The sequence below is a fragment of the Corvus brachyrhynchos genome, unplaced genomic scaffold (genome assembly GCF_000691975.1).
Source record: "Corvus brachyrhynchos isolate BGI_N302 unplaced genomic scaffold, ASM69197v1 scaffold1120, whole genome shotgun sequence".
NCBI lineage: Eukaryota > Metazoa > Chordata > Aves > Passeriformes > Corvidae > Corvus > Corvus brachyrhynchos.
In genome coordinates, this window is record NW_008235737.1 from 336,625 (window position 1) to 360,625 (window position 24,001).

The following is a 24,001-nucleotide window of genomic DNA, read 5'->3' on the forward strand; positions in this document are numbered from 1 at the left end:
AGATCCAATATAATTGTTATCTGTCTTGTACCTTCACAGCTCTAATGCTTTCAGAGTTAAGTGATTTTATTTATCACGTAGAACTGGTCTCCTCAGCTTTCATTGCATTCTCTTTGCAGCAGCAATTAAAGTGAGAAGTGTAAAACCTTAAGATACAAACTCTTAACTAGTCATCCCTACTGTCCTGTTGCCTGATACAAAATCAATGTATGGAAATGTGATATACTATATATGATATAGTATATCAATCAATAAATGATGAGAATTGATACAGCAGTTCCTGCATGTAAACAGAAATGTGGATTATGTTAAAAAAACAAAAGCCAGTGTTTCTTTCTGTATGCATTTCAAATGGAATTATTACCTTCTTTTATAGAGAAAATGGGAAGGAAAACATCTCTTTGGTTATCCTATATCAATAAGGGCTTGGTACTTTATTTGAATACCAACACAGAGAAAATACCACAATCAGGAAGATAACCATTTTATGCACCCTTAATTCACTCCTACTATTGCTCATTTTGTGTTTTCCATTCACTGCAGGTTTTGATGCACTTACTCTTATTTTCACTTTCTTCATTCCATTTTCTTCCTTTGCTCAGATGTCTACTTACATAAGGTATTAACTGTATTTATACAATCTCCACCAGCTTGTATCTACTTCTTTTACATTACAGTGTATTTCACTTCTAAAGACTGAATAATTGGACAACAGTTGTGGGTGTAATGGATTCCTTCATATGGATTGAATACTTGACCACTTTATAAATGGCAATAAAGTGCATTTCATGCTCTCAGAGCTGCTTAATCACATTAAAGTATAAGCCCAACAAATGTATGTATCAGAAAATACAGAGGACATGTAATTTGCTCACAAGGGTCAGAAAATACAACTTTTCATGCTGGAGTGATCTTTAAAACTCCGTGGGAATTGGGGTTATAAAGCAAAAGGGAAGTGAGCTTTTGGTCATGGATTTGAAAGCAGTTACTTGTATTGTAAGAGAATCTTATTGATGTTTTTTTAATTCTTCATCAAGAACATTTTCTAATCAGGAATCCGTTTTTACTTCTTAGATGAGTATTAAGCAATTCCATGAAGTAAAATTGTGTCAAGTGACCTATCTGCTAAAAATTCATATCTTAGTTGAGAAATAATTTAGCTGTAAAAACAATTTTAGTATTCTACTTTATGTTTTCTATTTTGAAAGAGTCATCTGGGACTTCCAATTTGTTTACTGAAAGCACTGATTTTGCTAGGAGCGAAGTCACTTTTCAGTACACCATCCTCAGTCCTTTGGCAGGGAATTTGCATTTAAATGCACAGTTCTTGCTTTGCTCCATAAGGGTACACTTTTCTTCTCATTCACCTATGCAAATTCCACATGAATGAAGAAACCCTGCAAAGATAACTTTGCAGAATTATCTGGGCTTACAAAATTGTTAGTTTCATTTCTAAGATCTTCCTCAGACCTTGGAAGGGAAAACTGTGTAGGACACAATTGTCTGTAGGCAAAAGAAATTTGAAAGAAAATAACATGGAACTGGTTAGGGAGCATGAAAATGGTTGGGCTGCTACTAAAACCAAAAAGAAGCATTCTAAGAATAAACAGCCATCAGTGAATAACAAAAATGAAATGAAGAAATTACTTTCATCAACCGGAAGAGGGGGGACAATTAGAATTGAGAATGATAATTGCAGGCATTTGGCATAGCAGACTGTAGAGACTTGGAAAGAAATTAATAGGTTTCACATTAGAAGGCAAAAGAAAACTAAAGCTCAAAAAAGACTCCGTCTCTTGGAAACAAGGACTGTCATTAGTTGAGATGGCGGCAGAGGAAGTTAACAAATAACAAGTTTGCATTTAACTTTTCTTTTGTGGTACATTGTCTTTGGTTCTTGTTGGAAAAAAGCAAAAAGGGAGTTAATGAAAGTCTTGTCTGGATACATATCAGTGCATGAATCAGCAAGACTGTAAGGGGTGATACATTTAATGAGTACTGTATGTCTTTTTAGTATGGAACTGAACTTCCTTAACTGGTATGCTTTGAGCAGCGTGTACTGGAGTTTCATAGAATGAACAGGATGTCTGAAGAAGGAAAACACCATACTGTAAAATCTTGACGGAATTATAGCAAAACTGTTCATTAGCAACTAGGGATCAAAGTAGTTTGTGTGTGACAACCCATCCTTAAGATGAAGGAGATACCTAAGATTCCTTAATGCTTGTTGGTCAAAAGGAATGACAGAAGTCAGAGGGTCCACAATCAATCAGAAAGTTCCAGTTGGCATGGAAATTAGCATGTTGACTGTAGTATATGACCTACTATATAAGCACAATGCGGTGGATTTTGAATAAAGAGGTAAGGTGAAAGGGAAGAGAGGCATTCAAGAGGTATGGATGAATTAAATAAAGAAAGAGAGACAGAAAAGGAGAGAGAAAAAGACATCACTAGTCCTGTTTCCAGCATTAATCCAGCTGGGGGAATGCTGAGCCTGGATTTGGCATCGATCTAGCAGCATCCGTCTGGCTAATGAGATGTCCAGAATCCTGGGGGTGATTATCCAGCTAGTAAGTGTAAATCCAGCTGTGTCGGTACGGCCAGTGGGATGTATGTCCAGGGTACTGGAGGGTGCTGCCTGGGCTTGGGGGGGAACATTTTAATGGACAGGTTTCTCTCTTTTTATGCTAATTAATTATCTTGCACAGTCTGTTCAGGCCTTCTGGAAATGGGTTAGAGGGCTTTGGAGGTCTGTGGTGGTATCAGTCCCACCCTACAGTCCATGCCCATGCCTTGCCCATATCCATGTCAAGTCATTCTTGCGCTTGCACTGTACTGTGTTGTGTTTCAGCTGGTGGAAAAGTGCTGCCCTATCTCTGCCTCACCCCCATTCTCCATCTAAACCTTGTTCTTTCCTCTGGCATTTAATACCTATAGTTCTTGATTATTACCAATGATTTTTGCCTGTCATTACTAAAAGTCCTTGGCTGGCTCCACAGCCATCCAAGTGTTTGAGACATACATCTTGTTCTGGGAATTGAGTGCTCAAAAGGATCTCACTTTGGACCACTGTTTATAGGATCATTACAGAGTGGGCTTTAGTCATAGTAATTTTCCATCCTGGCCACAACTTGAGTCAGTAACTTTCTTTGAAGGTTCAACAACAGAAATATTACTCCTCTTGGGCTGTTTTGCAGGCAAGAAAAATATTTTTCCCAGGCTGTTCACTAAACATCAGGTGCTCGTTAGACACCTGTTAGTTCCCTGTTTAGGGAACAGTGTTTCTGATAAGCTCAAGAGGGGCTTAGTCCGAGTGCAGTTCATCAAGGTGGAGGCCTAATGAGCATTTCTCAGATCATAGTGTCGCTTGAGTGGCATGAGGGGGTGCATCACCACTGTCCATCCTGAAACTGAAGTCAGCTTCCCTGGGCCTCTATATCGTGCCAGGGATTATGTATTTTATCAGAATTCTGTCTTGTGTTGCTGTTCTGAATGCTGTCTTTTTTTCCACTGTTCGTAATAGTTGGATCACTGAAAATTATATGTTCTATTGTTCATGTGGCACATACAATTTGTCACTTTGAATAAGTGCAGGAAATTCTACATACTGCTAAAGCCAGCTTCCTGTTAAAAGAACATTGTTTTTTCGAAACTCTGACTTTTTTGAAAGTTATGGGCCAGAGTCCTTCCTATGTCTTCTGAACCTTTATAGTTCATGGAGGGAAAGAAAATCCTGCCTTGGAATAAAGTCCAGACACTCAACTCAGATACAGTTTGAGTTCCAAACTCCTTGTCTGGTAAATGAAGCCACTTAAATTTCATTTCCTATATAGATGGGGGATAAATTTCCAATATGACAGGTAAACTTACACTTCATTTAAAAGTAGTGGTGGAAGGATATGTTTGCTGTGGTTGTCACGCAGTGGTCCAAGACCACAGAAAAATTCTATGCCTGTACCTCTCTTAAAAAAAAGTTAGGTTACCTTCTGGTACCTCTCTGGTATATCAGAAATTGGTGCTTGCCTGTAGAAGCTCAGTGTGTTTGAGAATGTTTACATCAAACTTCAGAGACTAAAACCTTGGCAGTTGCTGAGAGCTGTTGACTTATGTATATATACATATTTACTGCCTTAATACAGAAGTTTTCTGATTATGTATGCTGATATATCCTCTGTCACCTACCATACTCTCCTAATTCTGTCTGCTTCTCAGCTATGTCAGTCACATTTTCAGCTTCTTTGGCCTCTGGTCAGTATCTGTAGACAAGGAAAATGTAATAATCTGATACTGATACACACTTTTTTTTCTCTCCCTGGGATTCTTCCTCCTAGAAACATATCTAAACAATATTTAATGTAGAGTAAATGGAGGTACATGATTTTCCTGTCCTGTGACATGAGTTTCCTATACATGTGATGCATGCAAATAATGAAGCAGCTTACTTTTCTTCCAAAGTGGAGTTAGCTACTTTTCACAGAGGCACTCTGAGCATAAAGAAAGTCCATAAAGTAAATGACTGTCAGGTGGCTAAAAAGTCACACCTTAATTGAAAACCACCTTAGCTTTACAAGATATTTTGGGATTTTGCTTTGCATTTATTTTACTATTATTATTATTGTTGTTGTTATTTCTGATTAATTTAATTTCCTCTTCATGTGTAGTACGTTTTAAGGAGTATATTGTTAAACATATATAATGCATTGATCATCAAACCTAGAGTTGAGCGTTTTTAAACTCATACTAATTGCATGGTAAGATAAAAAACAATTTACTACTTGCAAAATAGCTAGTAGATATACAGTAGCAGGTGATACTAGTTCAACAGATGTCAAAGCAAGAATCGTGTTTACATCAGCAGGGCCACCATTTTTCCATATTATTTAACAGTACTTCTTAAGAAAAATAAGATAAACTTTAACAAATCATTTACAATTGTTTTGTAGATTCTACTCAGCTTGTTTGTTGCTGTTATTTTGGACAACTTGGAACTTGATGAAGATCTAAAGAAACTTAAACAAGTAAGAATGTTTTTATTGTGCTTGAAAGTATTTTCAATAAGGCATTTTACTTTTTGTGGCAAAAGATGGGAAACGTCTTCATCACAATGAACAAAATAGTACATGCGGAAGTGAATAGCAGTATTTTGTTAGATAGTTTACTATTGCACAACCTTAAGGGAAAATTAAGATATCATAAAAGAGATGTAGAAATTTGGTTTAGTAATCAATTACAGTCAAATTAGATACTCTTGTAATTAAAAAAAAAATTAAATCACAGCTAGGCCATCTTTTTGCTTTTAAACTAGTGAAAGATATCCCTGCCCATGCTTTGTGAGCACAGCACAGCTCCACTGCAGGGGAGGGTACCGGGAGAGGGTCCACAGTCAGGAAGCAGTAGAGCACACTCTAGTCCATGTGTCAGGGGAGGGCTAAAGATGCTTGGAGGAGTTAATTTGCTTGATTGACTCTCCTCATTTGAGGACCAAGAAGCCATTCTCTCATGCTTTAAACCCCAAATGCCAATCATATAAAACAAATGTGAGAGTTCACATTGGCCTTTCTGACCCTGTGCACAAACCTCCAGAGAGGAAGGTATCCATAGCTTTTAAATAAATATATAGCTGCGCTTTAATCTGTACAAAGAGAAGCAAAGTCATAAATATTTCCCTATTTCATGCATGAAATAGCATGAGCTAACACGTGGGAACTTCTTCTGTAATATTTGGCTTATAGCCATCATTTGTTGCTTTTGTTCTTGTTTTTGAATTATGTTCTTTCAGTCCTTGAAAAATAAGGACAGACAGCTGAGATATTTTACATTGGAGTTCTACATGACAATATTATGTACTTTTAATTTGTCTTTATAGAAGTCAATGCAGAAATTAATACTGCTTTTGCTGTTGCAGTATTAAATATCTGCATGTATTGCAAACTTGAAATAAATTAAAAGGACAAGTATTCTCTGCGACAATGAAACACACATACTGGATTTCAGTTGATCAGTTTACATAAGTGAGAGATCTTAGAGATGATTTTGGGATGGCAGGACACTCTTGAGTATGCAAACCGAGTAGGCCAAATCAAGGGCATTCATTTTTCCCTTTACCAGTCTCAAGAGGTAAAATGATCTGAAATGAAAAGGGCTCAGATGTATGGTAAGCAATGTCATATCATACTGATAATCTTACAGGAAATTTTTCATAGTGTCTGCATGAGTTAGGGGCACAAATCAATTTTCCAGACTGAAGAGCTTAAGATATGAAATCCAGTGGATTTCTGTGAAATGTAGCATCTTTGATTCATAAAGCACTTTAAAAGTCTACACCTTTGCTTATTAAATGGCAGCAGCAAGGCTTTGTGCTTCAGCCACCTGCTTTGGAAGTGGTGAACAGAAAGCAGTAATGAGAGGCCACCACTAGCGATGCTTGCCACATTTCAGTCTGAAATCTTGTTAGGAATTCTGTCTCTATGATAGCAATCGAGTACACTTAAGTAAAAGACATAAATACAATTTTAAAAACAATCTTTTAACTTCATAGCTTTGAGACTGCAGCAGCATAACTACATGAGAGTAGTACTGGGTCAGAATAAAACTGCTGCCCAGCCACCAGACCTTCTACTACCATGCCAATGACAGACTGTTTCCATGACCCAGGAGGGCATTTAACCAGAGCAGAGCACTTTACCATTGGACATAGCATAATGGTATATGGATTCTACATGCATTATAATTCATATTATACACCATTCTGATGCATAAAAATGTCCAAGGTGCTGATGCTAGTTCACTTGTACTTATGTTTTTGAAATGTTCTCTTGAACAGTGGTGTCTCTTCAAAGACTATTACTATTACTATTACGTATTACTATTACATATTGAATGCATTCCCTTCTGGTATTTTATGCAAACGAATGTTATACAAAGTGTTGCATATTTTAAAAATGCCTAAGGTGAAAGGAGGTAAGGGGTCAGTTCCTGGAGTTCAGTGATATGAGATTACTGGAATGAATGTACAACTGATTTAGTGTCTAGAACAGAAAAGGTTTCCTGAGGGGTAAATGCAATGGTATCACAGGCTCAGTGGTGATGGTGACTGTGCTCTACTGTGCTGAAATATTGGTTGTCTTATCTCAGAAGATAAAGCAAAAAGAGTTTTTAATTGAATGATATTTTGAATTCTCAACTTAAAAATGGAGTTTAAGAAGAAGCAGGATTGTAGGGTAATTGTTATATTTTAATCAAGACCATTTCTATAAAGAAATAAATCTGTATTGCTGCACAGAAAAATTTTTGACATCTGTAATTAAAAGATGAATGGTGTTCCAAGGGAAGAGTCAAGTAATTCAAGCTGTTAATGTAAAAGACATTGATTGGTTGAAAATGATGAATTTGTAATGCTCGCCATACTTGGGGATATATTTTTTCCCTGCCTTTATGGGCTGTAAAGCTCAACTCCTAGGGAATTTTCAGATGATGAAATACTGAATTATTTTCTAGGCAGGAAGGAGAATATATTTGTGCCAGAAATCACACCTACCTAATAATCCCTTTTGAGCTGTGTTCTTCTTAATTATGACTTAATTTCTTTCCTGGAACTTGATAAGAAAAATTTTATTACTTATCTTTCACATTATTGGGAAAGGACTAATTAGTTAATATTTGCAAGGTACTCTAGAATGTAAAATGATATGCAAACACTTGGTATTCATGTTCCTTCAGTAAATGTATTTAAATAGGATAAATAAAAGCAAAAATGCATGAAATTACTAGGAGAGTCTAAGTGAGATTATAATATAATGTATTTAAAAGAAAGTGAACCTTTAGAATTAAACATGCCAGTGCAAATTTAGTTAAGGATATACATCATGATTTAATTTTTAATTACACCATTACATAATATTAATTCCAAAAGTCTGGCCTCAGTGCAAAGAGTACATAGAGCTCATTTTAATAAACCACTAATCCATTTATTGTACAGTGTGTGATCCTGTGCATTATTTATTGCACCGTATTCAGGCTTTGCTACAAAGACAAAACTATTAATCTCCTTTCTGTCTTTTTTATGGTACCCCTCATAAGTATGTAGAACAAACATAGAACTTGTGAAAGATTAATTTAAGTGATTTACTTAGCAGCACAGGCACACATAAGAATAGAATCTGCTTTTCCAAGACACCATTCAGCTGGTTTAAGACCAGAATCATTCTCTGTATCCTTACAGATCTATTCATTTGCAGTACATCTCTCACCCTCTGCCACATTGCATCCTGTCATCTATGTCTGCCATCAAAGCTCAAGTGGAAAGGGTTTGCACTATAGCTCATAGTCACCATCTATCTGTGCAATAAACTTGACCCTCTGCAGCAACCCAGACTGACCCTAACACACTACTTAGTCTCCAGGTATGACATTGATCCTGCTCATGTTCCCATGGGGCCCTTTTCTCTGGCGTTTGGTACATCAGTTATGCAGATGATACCAAACTTAGGCACAAGAAATCTATCAGCTACGATCCTGACTTCCTTGTCCTTTAGGCCTGTCTTCTCTGCACTCTCCCTAAACTATTGCCCCAAAGTTAAAAAGAAACTGAGAGGATTTCTTTGATGTCTTTTGCCTTTTGTGATAAAGTTTTAACTTTCTTTTTAGAATTCATCACTCTTAACAGATTTTGAAGTATGACTTTCTTTTGCAGCAGCTGTTTTAATTTTTCCCATTATGTTTTCCACATATTCACTGATTCCATTGTTACATATTTCTATCAATTTGCCTAGATATGAAGTCAGACTGATTAGGTTCCCACTTCTCGTACTCTATCCTGAATCCCTTTTTTAAAGTTTGTCACATTTGCCACTTTCCTCTCACTCCAGAGTTTATTTAGGTGACAAATTGTCTACCACTGCTGCATGTCAGCCTTGTTATATCTGAGATCCTTTAGAAGTCTTGAGAGAGTGCTATCAGGTGTTGGAGAGTAACAAATTGACCTTGTGTCAGTTATCTTCCGAAAGCTTTTCTCCTGACCTTTTTGAAGATCAGTCTTTGGCACAGTTCATGGCCTTCTTTGACCTTGTCTGTGGCCAACACTGTTTATTTTAATTTCTTGTTTTGGTTTTATTTTTCAGAACACACCCAATTAATAGTCTGTTGCTCTTTTTAGACATCCTGCTTTCTTTATGTCCTTAAAAGCTTCCTTATTAGATTTTATTTCATTAGAAATTAGTCCCTCAAAGTCTTTCATGATCTGCCATTATTTTTATACAAAAAAAGCTAGAATTTAAGTTGGGATTTTTTTTTCCTCTATTCTTTGCTTAGCATATGGCTTTCTTTTCTGAAACATATCCATTTACTTTCAAGTCTTCTTTGCACTCCATTTGACGTTGCTGGTCTTATTGACCTTTTTAGAGTTTTTCTGTAGGTGGTGGATGTATTCTGTGCTTCTAAAACAGGATATTTAAAGCTACTCCATATACCCCCCCCTTCCCAGTTTCTGTCATTTGTCCATTCCTTTAAACTTCTTTTCAAAAGCTTTATGATTTTAAGTAATTAATTTTTTAATTTAAATTCAGTGTAATAGATGGATTTGACCTTCTACTTGTAAAGTAAAATCTGAATTTAAGAGCATTTTTATCACTGTTACATAATAGCTTTTTTGATATTTATGCCATGAAAATAGACCTTGCTCAGTAATAAACCATGAGCTACCTCTTCACTTAGGTGTTCTCTGGCTATATTAGTCAGCAAGGAATCACTTATGAGTAAAAAGTTTCTCTTTCTTCTGCCCTTTTCTAAACATACATTAGGGTAAACAAAGGCTTCCCAATGTTATTACTTCTTGTCTTTAGGCCTTGAATACTATTTTGCATTTTGCAATTACTTTATAATCCTCATTTACACATGTGCGGAATATTTCTTGCATTTCGGGACACGGTTTCAAGGCACGTGGATTCTGTGCTGTTTGTATATGCATTTACCTTATTCAATGCATTGACTGTAGAATTTCTGTAACATATAGCACCAGTCTTTCACTGGTGCCATGAACTCTCCATCTGGATAATTCGTTGCCTGTTCTGCATTGTCTGATTCTGTAGGATCCTACTGCCTGTTACTGCTACCAAGTTTCTGAGATGTGTTTTGTGACAACATTGTGGAGTTTTTAATGACAAATTCTAATTCAACCATGGGGGGTTTTAAAGTTTTATTATTAATATAAAAGCCTGTATGTGTATTATTCTTGTCTAGTTTTATGTCCTCTCCTTAATATGGCTTTATTTTTTATGTTTTTCTATTTCATATCAGAATTTTATAAACTTTTAGATTCTCATAGCTTTGTTCTGTATGGGAAAACTCGTGTTTGCCTTGTTGACTACTCCATTCTGGGCTTACTCTGCTGTTTTAGTACCTGCTCCTTTAACAGCCTTTGCAGTCAGTGAAGTTCCTTAAAAATGTTGTGAAGATTTAAACACCTGGGTCAAATTCATCTCAGTTCACCAGCACATTATAATGTTGTATATGCAGTTTGAAATATTCATGTAGATTTCCTTCTCTAGTCACTGAAGAGTAGCAGATACTTTTGGAGGACAATTTTGAGAGACACACACTTTTTTAATAGGGCAGCTACAAGAAAACTTGAAGCCAACCATAAGATTATCCTCAAGCCACCCTCACTGTATGAACTATCTTTCCTTCATTTGTAGCATAGTCTGTAGCTTACAGCAGTGAAACCTGTATAGCACTGCTTCTCAAGCATATAATGCAGCTTTACTGAGAAAGCACACAGGAAATAAGACTATTCTTTCTTTGGTCTGTTCTTTGATCTCAGAACCCTTTGGCTGGTCCTTGTCAGGAAAAGGGTACTGGACAGATGGACCTTTGATCTAACCTACTGTACTCATTCTTACACCCTGGTGTTTCATAATCTGAACAGGATTTCAGAAACAATTTGCAAATAGCATAAGGATGAGCCCATTGGTGGCTAAAGGCATGTGTGCCATTACTTCACTGTTTTATAATTCCACAAGGTAAATAGCAAGCATCTCAATCATCTCTGAGCATGAGCCATGGTCTAACTTCCTTGACCATGTAATCTTACCTCTGTAATCCTATTTCCTGGAATTCTACCATTAAAATATATTATATAATAAAATTCTAACAATATTTTTTAACAAAAAATATTTTAACAAAATATAACATTTTGTTTACCTTATGCTTATAACCCACCTTACCTCACTAACTTTGGAGGGTTTATCTTACAGTTTGTATCAGACAAGATTATTGTGTCCCTATTTTACTACTGGAGAATCAAAGCTGAAGTGACATCCCTGGGTTCATACACAAATTCCCAATATGATGAGGAATCAAAAAAAGTCTGGTTTAGGGCTTAGGCCCCTTGAGTCAATCAGGAACATATGTCCACTTTTAAATTGTTGAAATCTCACATAAGTGTAGTTCTTTGATTCAAAGAGAAAATCCCTTAAGGAAGATCAGATTTCTGTCATCACACATGTGCTGTCTGTGCTCACTAGTGCACACTCAAAACGTCATTACAGATGGCATCCATTACTAAAAATATTTTCCCTATGCTTACTACCTGGCAACAGAAATTCTTGGAGGAGTAAGCAACAATATGCAGTAGGGACATTTTTCTTCTAATTGAATTAAATTCACACACTTACCAGTGAAGGTACTTGTCAGATGTACATGCTCCTTTCCCTCCAGCTCTGCTCCACACCATGAAACATATGAGTTTTTCCCCCCTAAATCCATATCAAAGCAGGAAGTGCTGCAGAGGTATATTTATACGCAGAGGTATATGTGTGTGTGTGTGTGTATGTGTATCTACCTATATATCATGGTATATATCTATATCTACTCATACATAATTTTTTTTTAAATGAGTTGCCTTTAGAATTATATTATCTTGCCTATGTGCTTTGAAAAGTAACAGATTTTTGCCATGTTCATTTTCTCTCTTAAATCTCACTTTTAACTCTTTGATGTTGAAAACAGAAACTTTCATAAAGGAGATAATGACAGATTCTTGGCTATATTTTCTGTTGAGATAGACTCTTGTTTTAACAATGTTTAATGTCTGAACTCTTCAATTTGATGTCAGTGGGTCCGGATCACATTTTGAAATGCTTAGAAGTTTTGCAAAAAGGAGGTAGTTAACCAAACTTTAGTGGGTTTTGCAGAGCTTTCACAGCAAAAGCATAAAAGAAATAAAAGGAATCCATTAGGCAATCTGTCTCATAAGAAGGCACAATTGCAGTAGAATAAAGTAAATTAGGATTTGAGTGCCATCAAAAATGGCAGCACTATCATGGAATCTCATTCTATAATGCTTGGGGGTTTTTGGTGGTGGTAGTGGTGGTGGTGATGGTGATGGAGGCAATGGGGAGGTCTATACTGGGATCTACAGCCACCTAATTTTCCAGAATTAATGCAGCAGAGTATAGATGTCTTAGAAAAGAATTTTAAAAACCTAATAAATATTTATGTGTTAATCTTTCTTATCTTAAAATCTACTCTATTTTTTCTGTTCTTGTTGTCAGGGAAACATAGCAAAACTTAATATTTTTTTTTATCACTACACAGTTACTTTTCCTTTTTTGCTACTCAGATTAGAAAATACCTGAATTATAATAAGACTTTTGGTGGCCTACTGTCTAAAGGGATAGTATCTTATTTCTGAACATTGGTAAAGATAATTCTGGCACATATATTCTAAATATGAATTTGACACTACTTCCCTTTTATGCAAGAATACGTAAGTGGAAGTTTGGTTAATTGTAGTCAAGACAAAGCAAGTTAGTCTCTAAAGGGATAATGCTGAGTCCTACATTTTTCTCTAAAGTGCATTTGAATAAAAGTTTCAAATCAAATATTTATATTAAGTATAATAAAATATTTTTTATTGTTGCATGACTGATCACCACAGCATCCTGTTGTTTTTGGAAAACTCAGAGGTACTTGGTTGCTTGAAGAGTTGGACTCTTTATTAAATTAAAGTAGTATTTACATGCCAAACAATCCAAACTTACATCCCCAGAGCAAACATAAAATTTTCTTACTGTGATTCCTATTGTATTCAGCTTTGTTTGTCTCTAAAATGGACAGAAGAAGCACAATTTGTACTTTTGATCCTAAATTCATGTGCAATCATTTGTTGATTTGCAATTATTACTTTGATTCCAGTGTCTGTGCTTTTCATTGCTAACTCAGAGCAATTGAATTCACATTCTTAATCCATGTAAAGAAACCTCCCAAGAATAGAAAACTTCATGCACTTAAATGCATTTATTTTTAAGAAAGAAGTAAGAGTATCTTCTGACATATACTGAAAAAAATAAATCATTATAATACTGTACACTTACAAAGTAAACATAACAGAAGTTTTAATGTTTTTATATTTAATCCTACTCTCAGGAGTTTAGAAGCAACCATCTTCAAGTTTTTGAACACTTATATTCCAGGAAAAAAATCCTCATTCATTTAGATAAAGGTTGGAATTTTCTAAAGTGTCAAGGGACAAGATTCGTGTCACTTTGTTAGCCATGCAAAAAGTTAGGCATGTAGTCTAAGCTAGTCATCTGCACTTGCCTGTAGTCATAGTTACCCTCCAGGGAATGATTCATCCCATCCAAGTTGGGTGCTCTCTTTTTCCTGTTACAGGGGAAGTCTAGACAGTTAATTAGGCAAAATGCCTGATTTTCAGTGGATAAAGTTAAGCTACATAAATATCCAAGTTTAATGAATTAGTAACCCATATTTCGTTGACATTTAATCAAATGGGTGCTTTCACATTAATGAAGCCAAAAACCATTGTGTGTAACAGCAGGCACCTTACTGAAGTGCCTAGGCTGGGATCCTAATTTAGGTTAGGGACTTAGATGATAATGGCAACAGAGAAGGATAAAAGTCAACATTCAAAGCTGGTCATCTCTCTTCACTCACAGCAGAAAACAAAGCCTGCATTTGTGAATTTAGGTTCATAAAGTAGCAGGTCCCTGGCACCGGCACTTCAGTTAGTTTTCTAGGGGTACGTGGCACAAATCTGGCAGGATCTTTTGTAGAGGTTCCTGACTTCCACCTGGGTTGGTTCAGAAGGCAGTACAGGCCCTGTCTCACTTGTGGAGCAAAAGGTATGCTGAGACGCAAAAGCAGTGTGGTCTCTGTGAAACCAGACATTCACCATTTGCTATGGGAATATGTCAGAAATGTGACTGTCATGTATTTTAATGTATCCTACTAAGGCTTTGTAGTTATGTTTGGTCTTAAAAGACAAAGATACAAATAATTGCTTCCCCAGAGAATGAGGCTCTCACTGCACTGCCAGTGATGTTGAGGATATCAGTCTTATATTCTCTGCAATGACATGTTAACAAGTGTTGCTGCATCAATATCAAGATATTGGAATTCCTTTTTTTGAATTTACTATGTTTTTCCAGTAATATTCTTGCCAATATGCTTATCACCTTTCTCTACTCACCATCACCACTATGGTTCCCATTATCTCAGCTACTGCTCTTTCTCCTTCACATCCAGAAACAGTTAGTGCTGTCTTTTCTTTACATTAGACCATACATTTCTTAGTGCCAATGATCACTTCTCCGTGGTCATTGTCGAAGGAGTTTACTCATCCATCCATTGTTAGAAAATTGCGAAACAACAATCTTTTTATTAGGAGAGCTTCCATAAATTCATGGATGCAGCATTGGTTTCCTTGAATCTCTCATTTTATTGGTATCTCTCATTTTTCAAGTTGGCTCTTGCTCTGGTATTTTTCACTCCTCTTTTTTGGACTAAAACATCCTTCTAATAATTCATAATCAGTGTTTCTGTGTCCCAGGCATATATCTATTGCTGAAATTCATGATGTGAGAGAAAGCTTTCACACAAACTAGGCTTCCAACATGACAGTCACCCTGACAAAGAGATAAAAATATTTTAATAGTGTTTTCTGGAATGAAATGCAGAACTCAGGTCTACATTAGCTTCCATTAGCTATTTTTTCTCTTGCACACATAGCACCTTTCTGCTTTCAGTGCTTGGGATGATTGCAAATTTTAACTCATTTTTAGGTTTGGGGGGTTTTTTTGTTGTTGTTCTGTTGAAATCAGATACTAGGAAGAGAAGGCGAAGGTTTTACTACTGACCTCTTGAGTATACGTTCATGATGATTGGTGAAGCAGTTGAACTGTCATGTTTATGCCTTTTCATTTTTTGTTTGTTTTTTTCACTATTTCTACATATTAAGCTGTGAAATTTGGTTTCCATGCACTCTTGCCCTTCAGATATTCATAACATCTTCATGTGAAGCAGTTCTAACAACTGAAACAGCTCACTTGTCTAGTGGAAATACATGTTATTTTTATAACTTCTGCTAGATGCTCCTGCTGCTTTTATATTATTGTCTGTAGAACAAATAAAGGGAGCAACCAAAACTAAGTGCACCGCTTATTTTTCTTTAACTTCTAATTGTGAGCTTCTAAGAATAAATATTTCTGCATTCATCCATTAGTTTCTGTCAAGAAGTCTTCATAATTAAGCCCCTATAAGAGCCTTGCAGAGGTGAGGACTAACAGAGAGGTGTATTCAGCAGAACTGTCATAGAAAGAAGATGAGTTAAAATCTGACTGTCAGCCAAACTGAAGTCCATGTTCTCCAGTACCCTGAGTGAGGCCAAGTTCTACCTAACCTTGGTTCTGGTAGAAGAAAGCTTGTCTAGTATGAAGGATAATTGAATTGATAATTCTGGCATCGTGGGATGCCAGAAGCAGTACAAAAATAAAAGCTTTTCCTTAATGTGGATTTGGAAGTCAAGCAAATATGATCAAGCTGCTTGCAATAGCTCTAGGAACCAAAACTGTTAATGCAGTCTGTTATTTTTAATCTTTGAATTGTGACATCAACAGATCTGCATCAAGCTTCTCTAAAAAGCCTTCCTGATGTTGGAAGAAAATTATTTTCTGGTTCAGTTCTAGGAGATCACTTTCCCAGCTCATTTCCTGAAGCTGCAGCTCGTATAGGAGTAGAGGAGTTGTAACAGATTTTCTCCATGAGAGCCATAATGTGATCTACATTTATATTTGGCACCACTTATATTTTCTTTTTGTTTCAAATGTGTTTGCCTTGAAAAACTGACTTGAAATCCTGTGATGCAGTTAAGTATTAGTGAAAATAAGTGGAAAAAATATTTGTGGAAACTTGTTGAAAGTTGCAATTTGTAAGAGATGGTACGGGTTTCAATAGATACCTTTTTATCTTTAAGGTGTGGCTGAGAATGCATATTTTTATGCATATGTGTGGGAATTTTGCTGGCTCTCCCTTAGCTCACAATTATGTGACAATTTTGACTAAGCATGAGTAGGGGCAGGAGAAAGTCATAAGATCATTCACAATGGCATTAGAGAATCATTGGGGTTGGAAGTTCATCTGGTCCAATCCCCTTGCCAGGGCAGGGTCACCTGGAGCAGGTGACATGGGAACACGTCCAGGTGGATTTTGATTGTCTCCAGAAAGGGTGACTCCATGACCCCCTGGGCAGCCTGTTCCAGTGCTCTGCCACCCTCAGTGTAAAGAAATTCTTCCTCATATTGAGGTTTTAGTTTATGACCATTACTCCTCATCCTGTCACTGGGCACCACTGAAATGGTAGAGATGGTCATTATTTTTTGTTTTCCAATAAAAAACAACTAAATTTTCTTTGTGTTGTTAGTGTTTCCTTGAAAATTAACAATGTATATTCTTATTTTGTAAAATACTGTTCTGCCAAACTCCCCCTGTGTTAGACATTCATACATGTGTGTGCACACAGGCGGTCCCATACACAGGTACACATTCTCAGGAGCACACGTCTGCTATGAGGTTTTCTGTAAAGCCTTCCAGGACTGTCCTCACTGCGTCATGCTCAACCGTGCAAAAGTGAGCCCTTCCAGTGTTTCAAATAACAAGTGTGACCTGTAGGCCTGATTTGATCTGTTCTGACATCCATTTGTTTCATGCCTCTCCCACTACTCCTTTTCACTCTGGAGCTCCAAAGAGGTTTGCAGTATTCTTGCAAATTCTGAAGGAAAGTGAGACCTGTTTTAATTTTTAATTCATTCCCTCTAACTTCTGGCCTTGACAATTTAGTTACATCAGTTCTCTGAGGAATGGAAAGGAATAAGCTATGTTAGATCGTCTTTCCATCACGTCCTCTCCTGTATCTGGAATGCAGGGTACCCACTTTGCAAAGCTACTTGCCTTTACTTTTTTGCTTATAAGTCAGAGGATTCTGGACATCAGGTTAAAAACTAAGATGGGAGATCTCAGAGTCGGGCAAGGAGCTTGTAGAAAAGGTATAACTAAGCACCTAACAGAGAATGCAGATCCATTTGCATTGGCCATGTCCTTCTGAAAAGAAACATGTACTTCAGTCATATTTAAAATATTTCAGTAAGGTTTTTTAAAAAGAGAGAAAAATAAACCAAAAAAGTAAAGAATCTTAATATTTATCTTCTAAAACATACAAAAAACCTCTGAATCAGATATATTTTGGTTTTACAGTCAGTGCCTTGAGGTAGTTCAAAAGCTTGCAATGTGCTACATTCCATTCTGCACTAAAAATAATGTGAATTCTGGGAGGATGAGGTACCCTCTAGGCAGTAGTATAAGCAATTATGTTCAGGGCAAAAAAGCACCAATCAAAATGTCAGGACAAGCTCCTCTTTTTGCAGTTGTTCCCATGTTCTTTGAAAAGAGTATAAGAAATTTAAGACCTCCTGAGTGTACTTGCAGATGCTTGTTTTTTCCATTCTGTGCATCTGATTATCATATCCTATATGTATATTTTGGGTGTGTTTACCATAAAAACATAGTATCTATTTTTTCTCTCTAATACAAGTAGCCTGTGATTTTGAAACTACACAGACATACGCATATGTGCTAACAATTTCAGAATCATTAAAATTTTTCTCCATTTCAGGTCCTGCAATGCCTTTGCTACATATGCATATGTCAATGCAGGTGTACACACACACCCACACAGAAAAAACTTGTCAAATATACAGTTTTTCAAAGTGAGTGAGTTTTACAGTTTGCAGAAAAACATCAAATCCCTTTTAAAATCATGCCAGTTTTATTAAAGTGCTGAATATATTGCCAATGCTTGAAAATGTATATGTATGCCTTATATTGTTCTTTAAAACAAAATCCTTAAATCCTTAACAGCTCCAGTAGTGCCTCTAATGAGTTTCCTTCTGTTTAGTACCTTTTTTCCCCCATAGAGCATGTCTTAATTCCACAATATTATTTTATCCTTTTTCAATAATGAAATTATATGGAGTAACTACATATCTTGTTTGTAATGGCAGTGGATTGTCCTACTAAAAACTTTTACTTTGGTAACCCAGGTGTACTGTGTTTAAATGTAAATCCTTTCAGACCTCTACCCTAAAATTACTGCTCTTGAAGTATGGTGATGTTTGGTATTCAATATGATGGTCACTGACATCAGAGGAAAGCCTCTCACATCCTAGGAACGATAGCTTCATGCCTCTCTTATAGCTCTAATTATATCACTAAATCACAGACTATTCTGAGTTGGAAGGAACCCACAAGGATCATCAAGTCCAACTCTCAAGCAAATAGCCCATGCTGGGATTGAACCTGCAACTTTAGCATTATTGGCACTATGCTCTATCACTATCAGTGTCACCTGAAAGTGGAACCAAGGCATTCACAATTGCTTGCACTTCCTTGTGACCAGTGATTGGTAGAATTTCGCCATATATGTTTCTGATAAAAAGAAACCAGTGCCAAATTGTCCTTAGAAATTTATTATGAAACTCACTGAGGAAGAATCTCTAGACTTGGAATAAACCAACAGGTCTGCTGGACCAAAGCAAAGGTCCTCCTGGATCAAAGTCTAGTTCCTGACAGTGGCCAGAAAAGTATGTGTTGTAAAGTATTTGAACCTTGATAGTGTGCCCCAGCCAAACCAATTTTAGTTATTTTTACCAGAGCCCTCAGAGTGGGACCAGGCTGGAATTACCCTCACCGGCTTCACCTGGCCTTTCCACCTTCAGCTGCAGCACATCAGCCCCAGGAAGGTTTTTAAGCTCCAGTCTGAAGGGTTGAGGAGAGGGGTGGGATAGGTTTATATATGTTCTTTGCTGGTTTGTTCCTGGGCTAACTTGGCTGATGATCACTGGATGGGTTTTGTTGCTCTCATCATCTCGATGCTGCTTGCCTGGATCAGGAGCCTGACCTGTTAGAGCCCTCAGGAATTCATCAAGGACTGAAAGGTAAACTGTGCTAAAGTGGAAAAGAACTGGGACCGAAGGAGCTGAAAAACTAAATACCAAGACAGCAAGGAATAGATAAAAAAGGACTGTGCTGCACTAGATTAAAGCCTATCATATTATCAGAAGAGTGGGGGTGGAGCTCATTGGCAAAATAGAAAAACCAATCAAGCAATGTGAGATCTCATGCACAGCAGTTACAAAATGTATATGTACTGTTTTATGTATAAGTTGTAAAGTGCATGAGTAGAGTAGTATGCAAAAGCAGGTAGAGCGTATAAGTAAGTAAAGTGCATGAGTAGAGTAGTATGTAAAAGCAGGTGGAGTGTATGAGTAAGTAAAGTGCATGAGTAGAGTAGTATGTATATGTATAAGTAGTATAAGATAAGCAAGTGAAATGTATAGGTAGGTAGAATGTATAAGTAAGGTATTATGTCAAAGTTGTGAGATGTGTGAACACAGGGGTATTTTAAACAATAAGATGTTTCTGTGTAATCATATTGATTTGTTGATGAGAAGGTGTGAGTTCCCACAAATATGGTTAGGAACTAACACAAGAAAAGGGAACTCACAAAGTGGTATTTCATTCTCTGGTGATACTTCATACTTGAGTGATAGTCACTTTCCAGAGACACAGGAGCTTCCAGTGTCCAACATGGTGTATCTTTGTCTAGTAGTTCTTGATGGATTTTTTTCTTGCATGTCTATTATATCTATTTTCAAATCTGTGTATATTCTATCATTTACTGCCTGCAGTAGCAAAGATAAATTTACAATGCACTATGTGAAAAGACACTTCTTTTTCAACTAATGAGTCTTCCACTTGTTTTTGTTTGATGCCCTCTAGTCTCTGATGTACAGTATTCCAGTCAAATACATCCTCAGAGCTCTCTCTTTCCTAGAGTGCCTGTTACTACTTCCTATGTTTTTCTGTCTTTGTGCACCTGTAGATGTAGCTTTAGAATCAGATCAAAGTTTCTTTCCACTGAGTAGCTCTATTTCAAGTGATCTCCTTTTGCAAGAAAATGTGGCAGTTTAACTAACACATCTTGGAAAAAGTCATTCCCATTTATATTCCTTTATAAACATCTTTTTTTTGTTGTTTTTTTTTTTTTGGTTTTTTTGAGGTCAATAAGAGCATATGAAGTTACTAGGATAGAATTTCTGTAACATCATTTCTTCGAAGTTGTTTTCTTGTTAACAAGAATTCAAAATATCTAGGCCATATTAGAAAAAGCACTAGGAAGTCAGTCCTGCATGCAGCTCGGTTGCTGATGCTTTGCTGGTCCTGTTTTTCACAGATTTCATTTTTTGTTTCCCCTTTGTCTTCATTTGCTCTCCACAGACCTCTTTTCTGGTGAGGCAGCTTAGTGTTTGAAAGCAAGGTGTTTACAGGGGAAGTCTAGGCCAGCCAGATACAGTCCTTATTCACCAGAAGACAGTTCTGACATTACTCCTGTTAATACCAATGGGTCTCACTGCCCTGGTAATGCAAATATCATTTTGGCAGACCTATTAATAACTCTTTATTTAGTGAGGAGCAAAACTGTACTCACACTTTATGACCCAGTATTACTTTTCAGTGGGATGAAGCTTCTCTTCCCCTCTGCTCTCTTCTCCCCTGATTCGTGTTAAGTAGAACCAGAGCACGTGGTTGACTACTGCTTTTAATTGATACCGTGAACAATGACAGGTCAAACACTGGTAACTGGCTTTTCAAGTACATGGCTCCAAAAGCTATGTTGAGTGATACCTCAGAAGTGGCGTTTTGTCTGTCAGTAGAGGAGGAGTTGGAAAAGACAGGATTTGGGATGCTGAACACGTTTGGTCAGAATACATTGCCAGAGTCCTGTGCCTTTCACCTAGCACCTCCAGGAATTCAAAAGATCCAGGAAGATGCCAATGACAATTTCAGCAGTTGCATCATTTCCAAATTATGTGTGCTGAGGCTTCAGAATTAAAGTGGGAGTTTCAGCATGGGGATTTTTCTTGAACATATTGTGTGAACAAGGTGTTATAATGGGTGTATCTAATTTAAACACACTTGGCATAAAATTTTATATATGTGAATTTGTGTGTGAAAATCAAGGAGCGTTTTGAAGCCTAGTTAGAGTTACTTGCCTCCAGAGTATTTTTATTCTGAGAACAGTGCTTGAGGTAATTCTAAGTGGGAAATAACTATAAAATGGAATAAAAATGAAAAATTACCTTTTCATTATATCTGATTCCATGTGAATGGATTTTTAACAACTGGCAGGAAAGATAAGTGTCTAGCACATTTCATTAACCAATGAACAGTACACTAATGGTTCCACACTGAAATTTATGTACTACATAAAATGCATAAAATCCTTCTTTTCCTCATAGAGGGAAGATAGAAATGTCACAAAATTCAAGTTGGTCCCCCATTCCTGGGACATATGCAGAACATTTAAAGAGGCATTATTTCAAAAGTAGTAGTCTTTACGGAGACTATGTCTATTTCTAGAAAACAAACCAGCCTTTCAAGACTGGAAAATACGGTCATCTGGAAAACCACTCATGCTAGACTATTTCTTTTTCAATAACTAGGAAAGTTTTGAAAGTCTCTTGAAGGCTGTAGCTTCAAGACACCATTGTTGTTTGAGGTTTTTTTCCTACCTCTTCCCTCATCTGTCACATTTTTTAAAAACAGCATCAATGGATCACAAATTCTGGGTGATATGTTTTATTTGTAACGGTGAAATGAACACCTGACTGTTAATTCAGAAGTTGCCAATTCCTGGTATATACAATATGGTATTATCTGTCAAAAAAATCTCAAATTCAAGAGAGTTTCTCCTGGATGAAGTTTTTACGGTATAAAATAGAGACCTTTGAATATTCTAGCCAAAGATCATAATCAAAGCAGACATTTTTCAAGGAGGAGGGATGGGAGCCGTATTTGCTTTGAATGTGTAAATAGCAGTAACAAAAATGTAAATGTAAGCTTCTGCTGCTTCATTTATATCATCAGGGAATAAAATGCTTACCTAGCTTTTATATCACTGGGAGATCATTTAATCTTTATTTTTTGTTTTATTTAGTTGATAGCAAAGGAAAATGCAAGTGCTTGTCAGGGCACACAGATGATTCTAGATGCTCCATCCTCTGAACTAAGGGAGAGTCCTGCAGCAGTTTGGAATGAAGGGCTTATGTAGCATTGCTAGTTCTTTTCTTAGCAGTTGGGAGTCTTGAAAATCCATGCTGGGTTTGCCTTTGTGCTCTTCTGTGTGGCAGAGGTCTGCATTGCCTTTTCTGAACTGTGTTTTAGGCCCATGGGAGCTTGTGAATCTTGTGTACACATGCTAATTAACTTCTGCATTCTTGAAAAAAAAGTAGAGGCCTGGCCTTTGCATGAGAGTTAATTCCTGTTCATTAAAAAGAGCTAGCAGCTTAGAAGAACTAATTAATTATATTTTTACTGCATTTTTTTGGTACCTGAGTCTAAGACAGTCACTTCTTTTCCACTTAGAATTCAGAGAATGTCTCCTTTTTATAGTTTCTCAAGAATGAATCAGGCACTCTTTTAAAAACGTGACAGAAGATGAGGAAGCCTGCAGGATTTTCCTGCATAATATCCAATGAGTGGGAGCACTATTTCAGAGTAAAGGGAAAATTCTTACACATATCTTTCTCTTTAAAGAATCAGCCCATGACCACAAGGACACAAAGAAAACAATCTCCATCCCTTGTGAAAGGGAATAAGAGAACTCAGGAATCTAGCCCTGGCTAAAATTTCATCAGCAAACTTGTGTGGGAAAAAGGGCAGCCAGTAACATCAAATTATTTCTGTTTTCATCTAGTCCAGCCAAGAAGGTTTATGAAGTAGTTTGGATCAGCCTTTGTGATCTCACAATTACCACTTGTATAGGTTTGCCTCTGTGTGTCCTTTAGTAAAATAAATCTTCTATCTGAATTTCTGTACTGGAAAAATACTGTGAAACTCCAATGCATCTAAAACTCAGGCCACTTATGTCAAATTAAATGTTCTGCCTCCAGTTCAAAATGAACAAACCAACCATCCACAAAAAGGCTAAGGGGCAGCTAATTTGTGCAAAGACAAAGTCTCTCCTGTTTAAAGAGATGTCCTGGATTATGGCCTAAGCTACATCTGTGAATTTTTTCTCAACTTCAGTTATGTTTTCTAAGTAAGGACATCTGATTGTAGAAATTACTCTGCAATGTGGATGGCAAATACTCAAATCTAAGTTATACTAATTATCTTCTCAGAGAATCTAATAGAGCCCAGTAATGATTTGAACAAAAGTAGAAGTTATTAGGAGATGATGTATGCATTTGCACAACAGTAAAACTGAAGAGCATAATTATCTGTTGTCCTGCAATTAATAGTTATCACCAAGTCATAGAACCATAGAAAAGTCTAGGATGGAAGGAACTTCTGAAGAGCACCAGGTCCAACCTGCTATTGAAAGTAGTCTGTTAGATGAGGTTACCCTCATCCCTATTAGGTCAATTCCTGAACATCTCCAGTGATAAAATTTCCTTGGTTTGTCTAGGCAACTTATTCCAGTGGTTGTCTTCATAATGAAGAATTGATTTGTTCTATCTAGAGAAACTCTTTTTTGTTAAACAAGTGGTATTCTTTGCCTCCTGTCCTGTGACTAGGTCTCCTTGTGAAGAGTGTTCCTTTATATTCTCTAGAACTACATTACAGATAAAATTTCTGCAGCCCTTCCACA

General features: G+C 36.7%; 1 protein-coding gene across 6 annotated transcripts in view; it reads left to right on the forward strand.

The window, feature by feature from the left end:
• Positions 1-24,001, forward strand: part of NALCN (sodium leak channel, non-selective) — a 238,893-nt gene that overhangs the window by 146,071 nt on the left and 68,821 nt on the right. For all 6 annotated transcript variants that reach the window (XM_017733360.1, XM_017733412.1, XM_008633570.2 and 3 more), the window contains one exon: positions 4,944-5,018. In XM_017733360.1, coding sequence (XP_017588849.1) covers positions 4,944-5,018 — 75 coding nt within the window. The remainder of the gene's footprint in view (positions 1-4,943; positions 5,019-24,001) is intronic.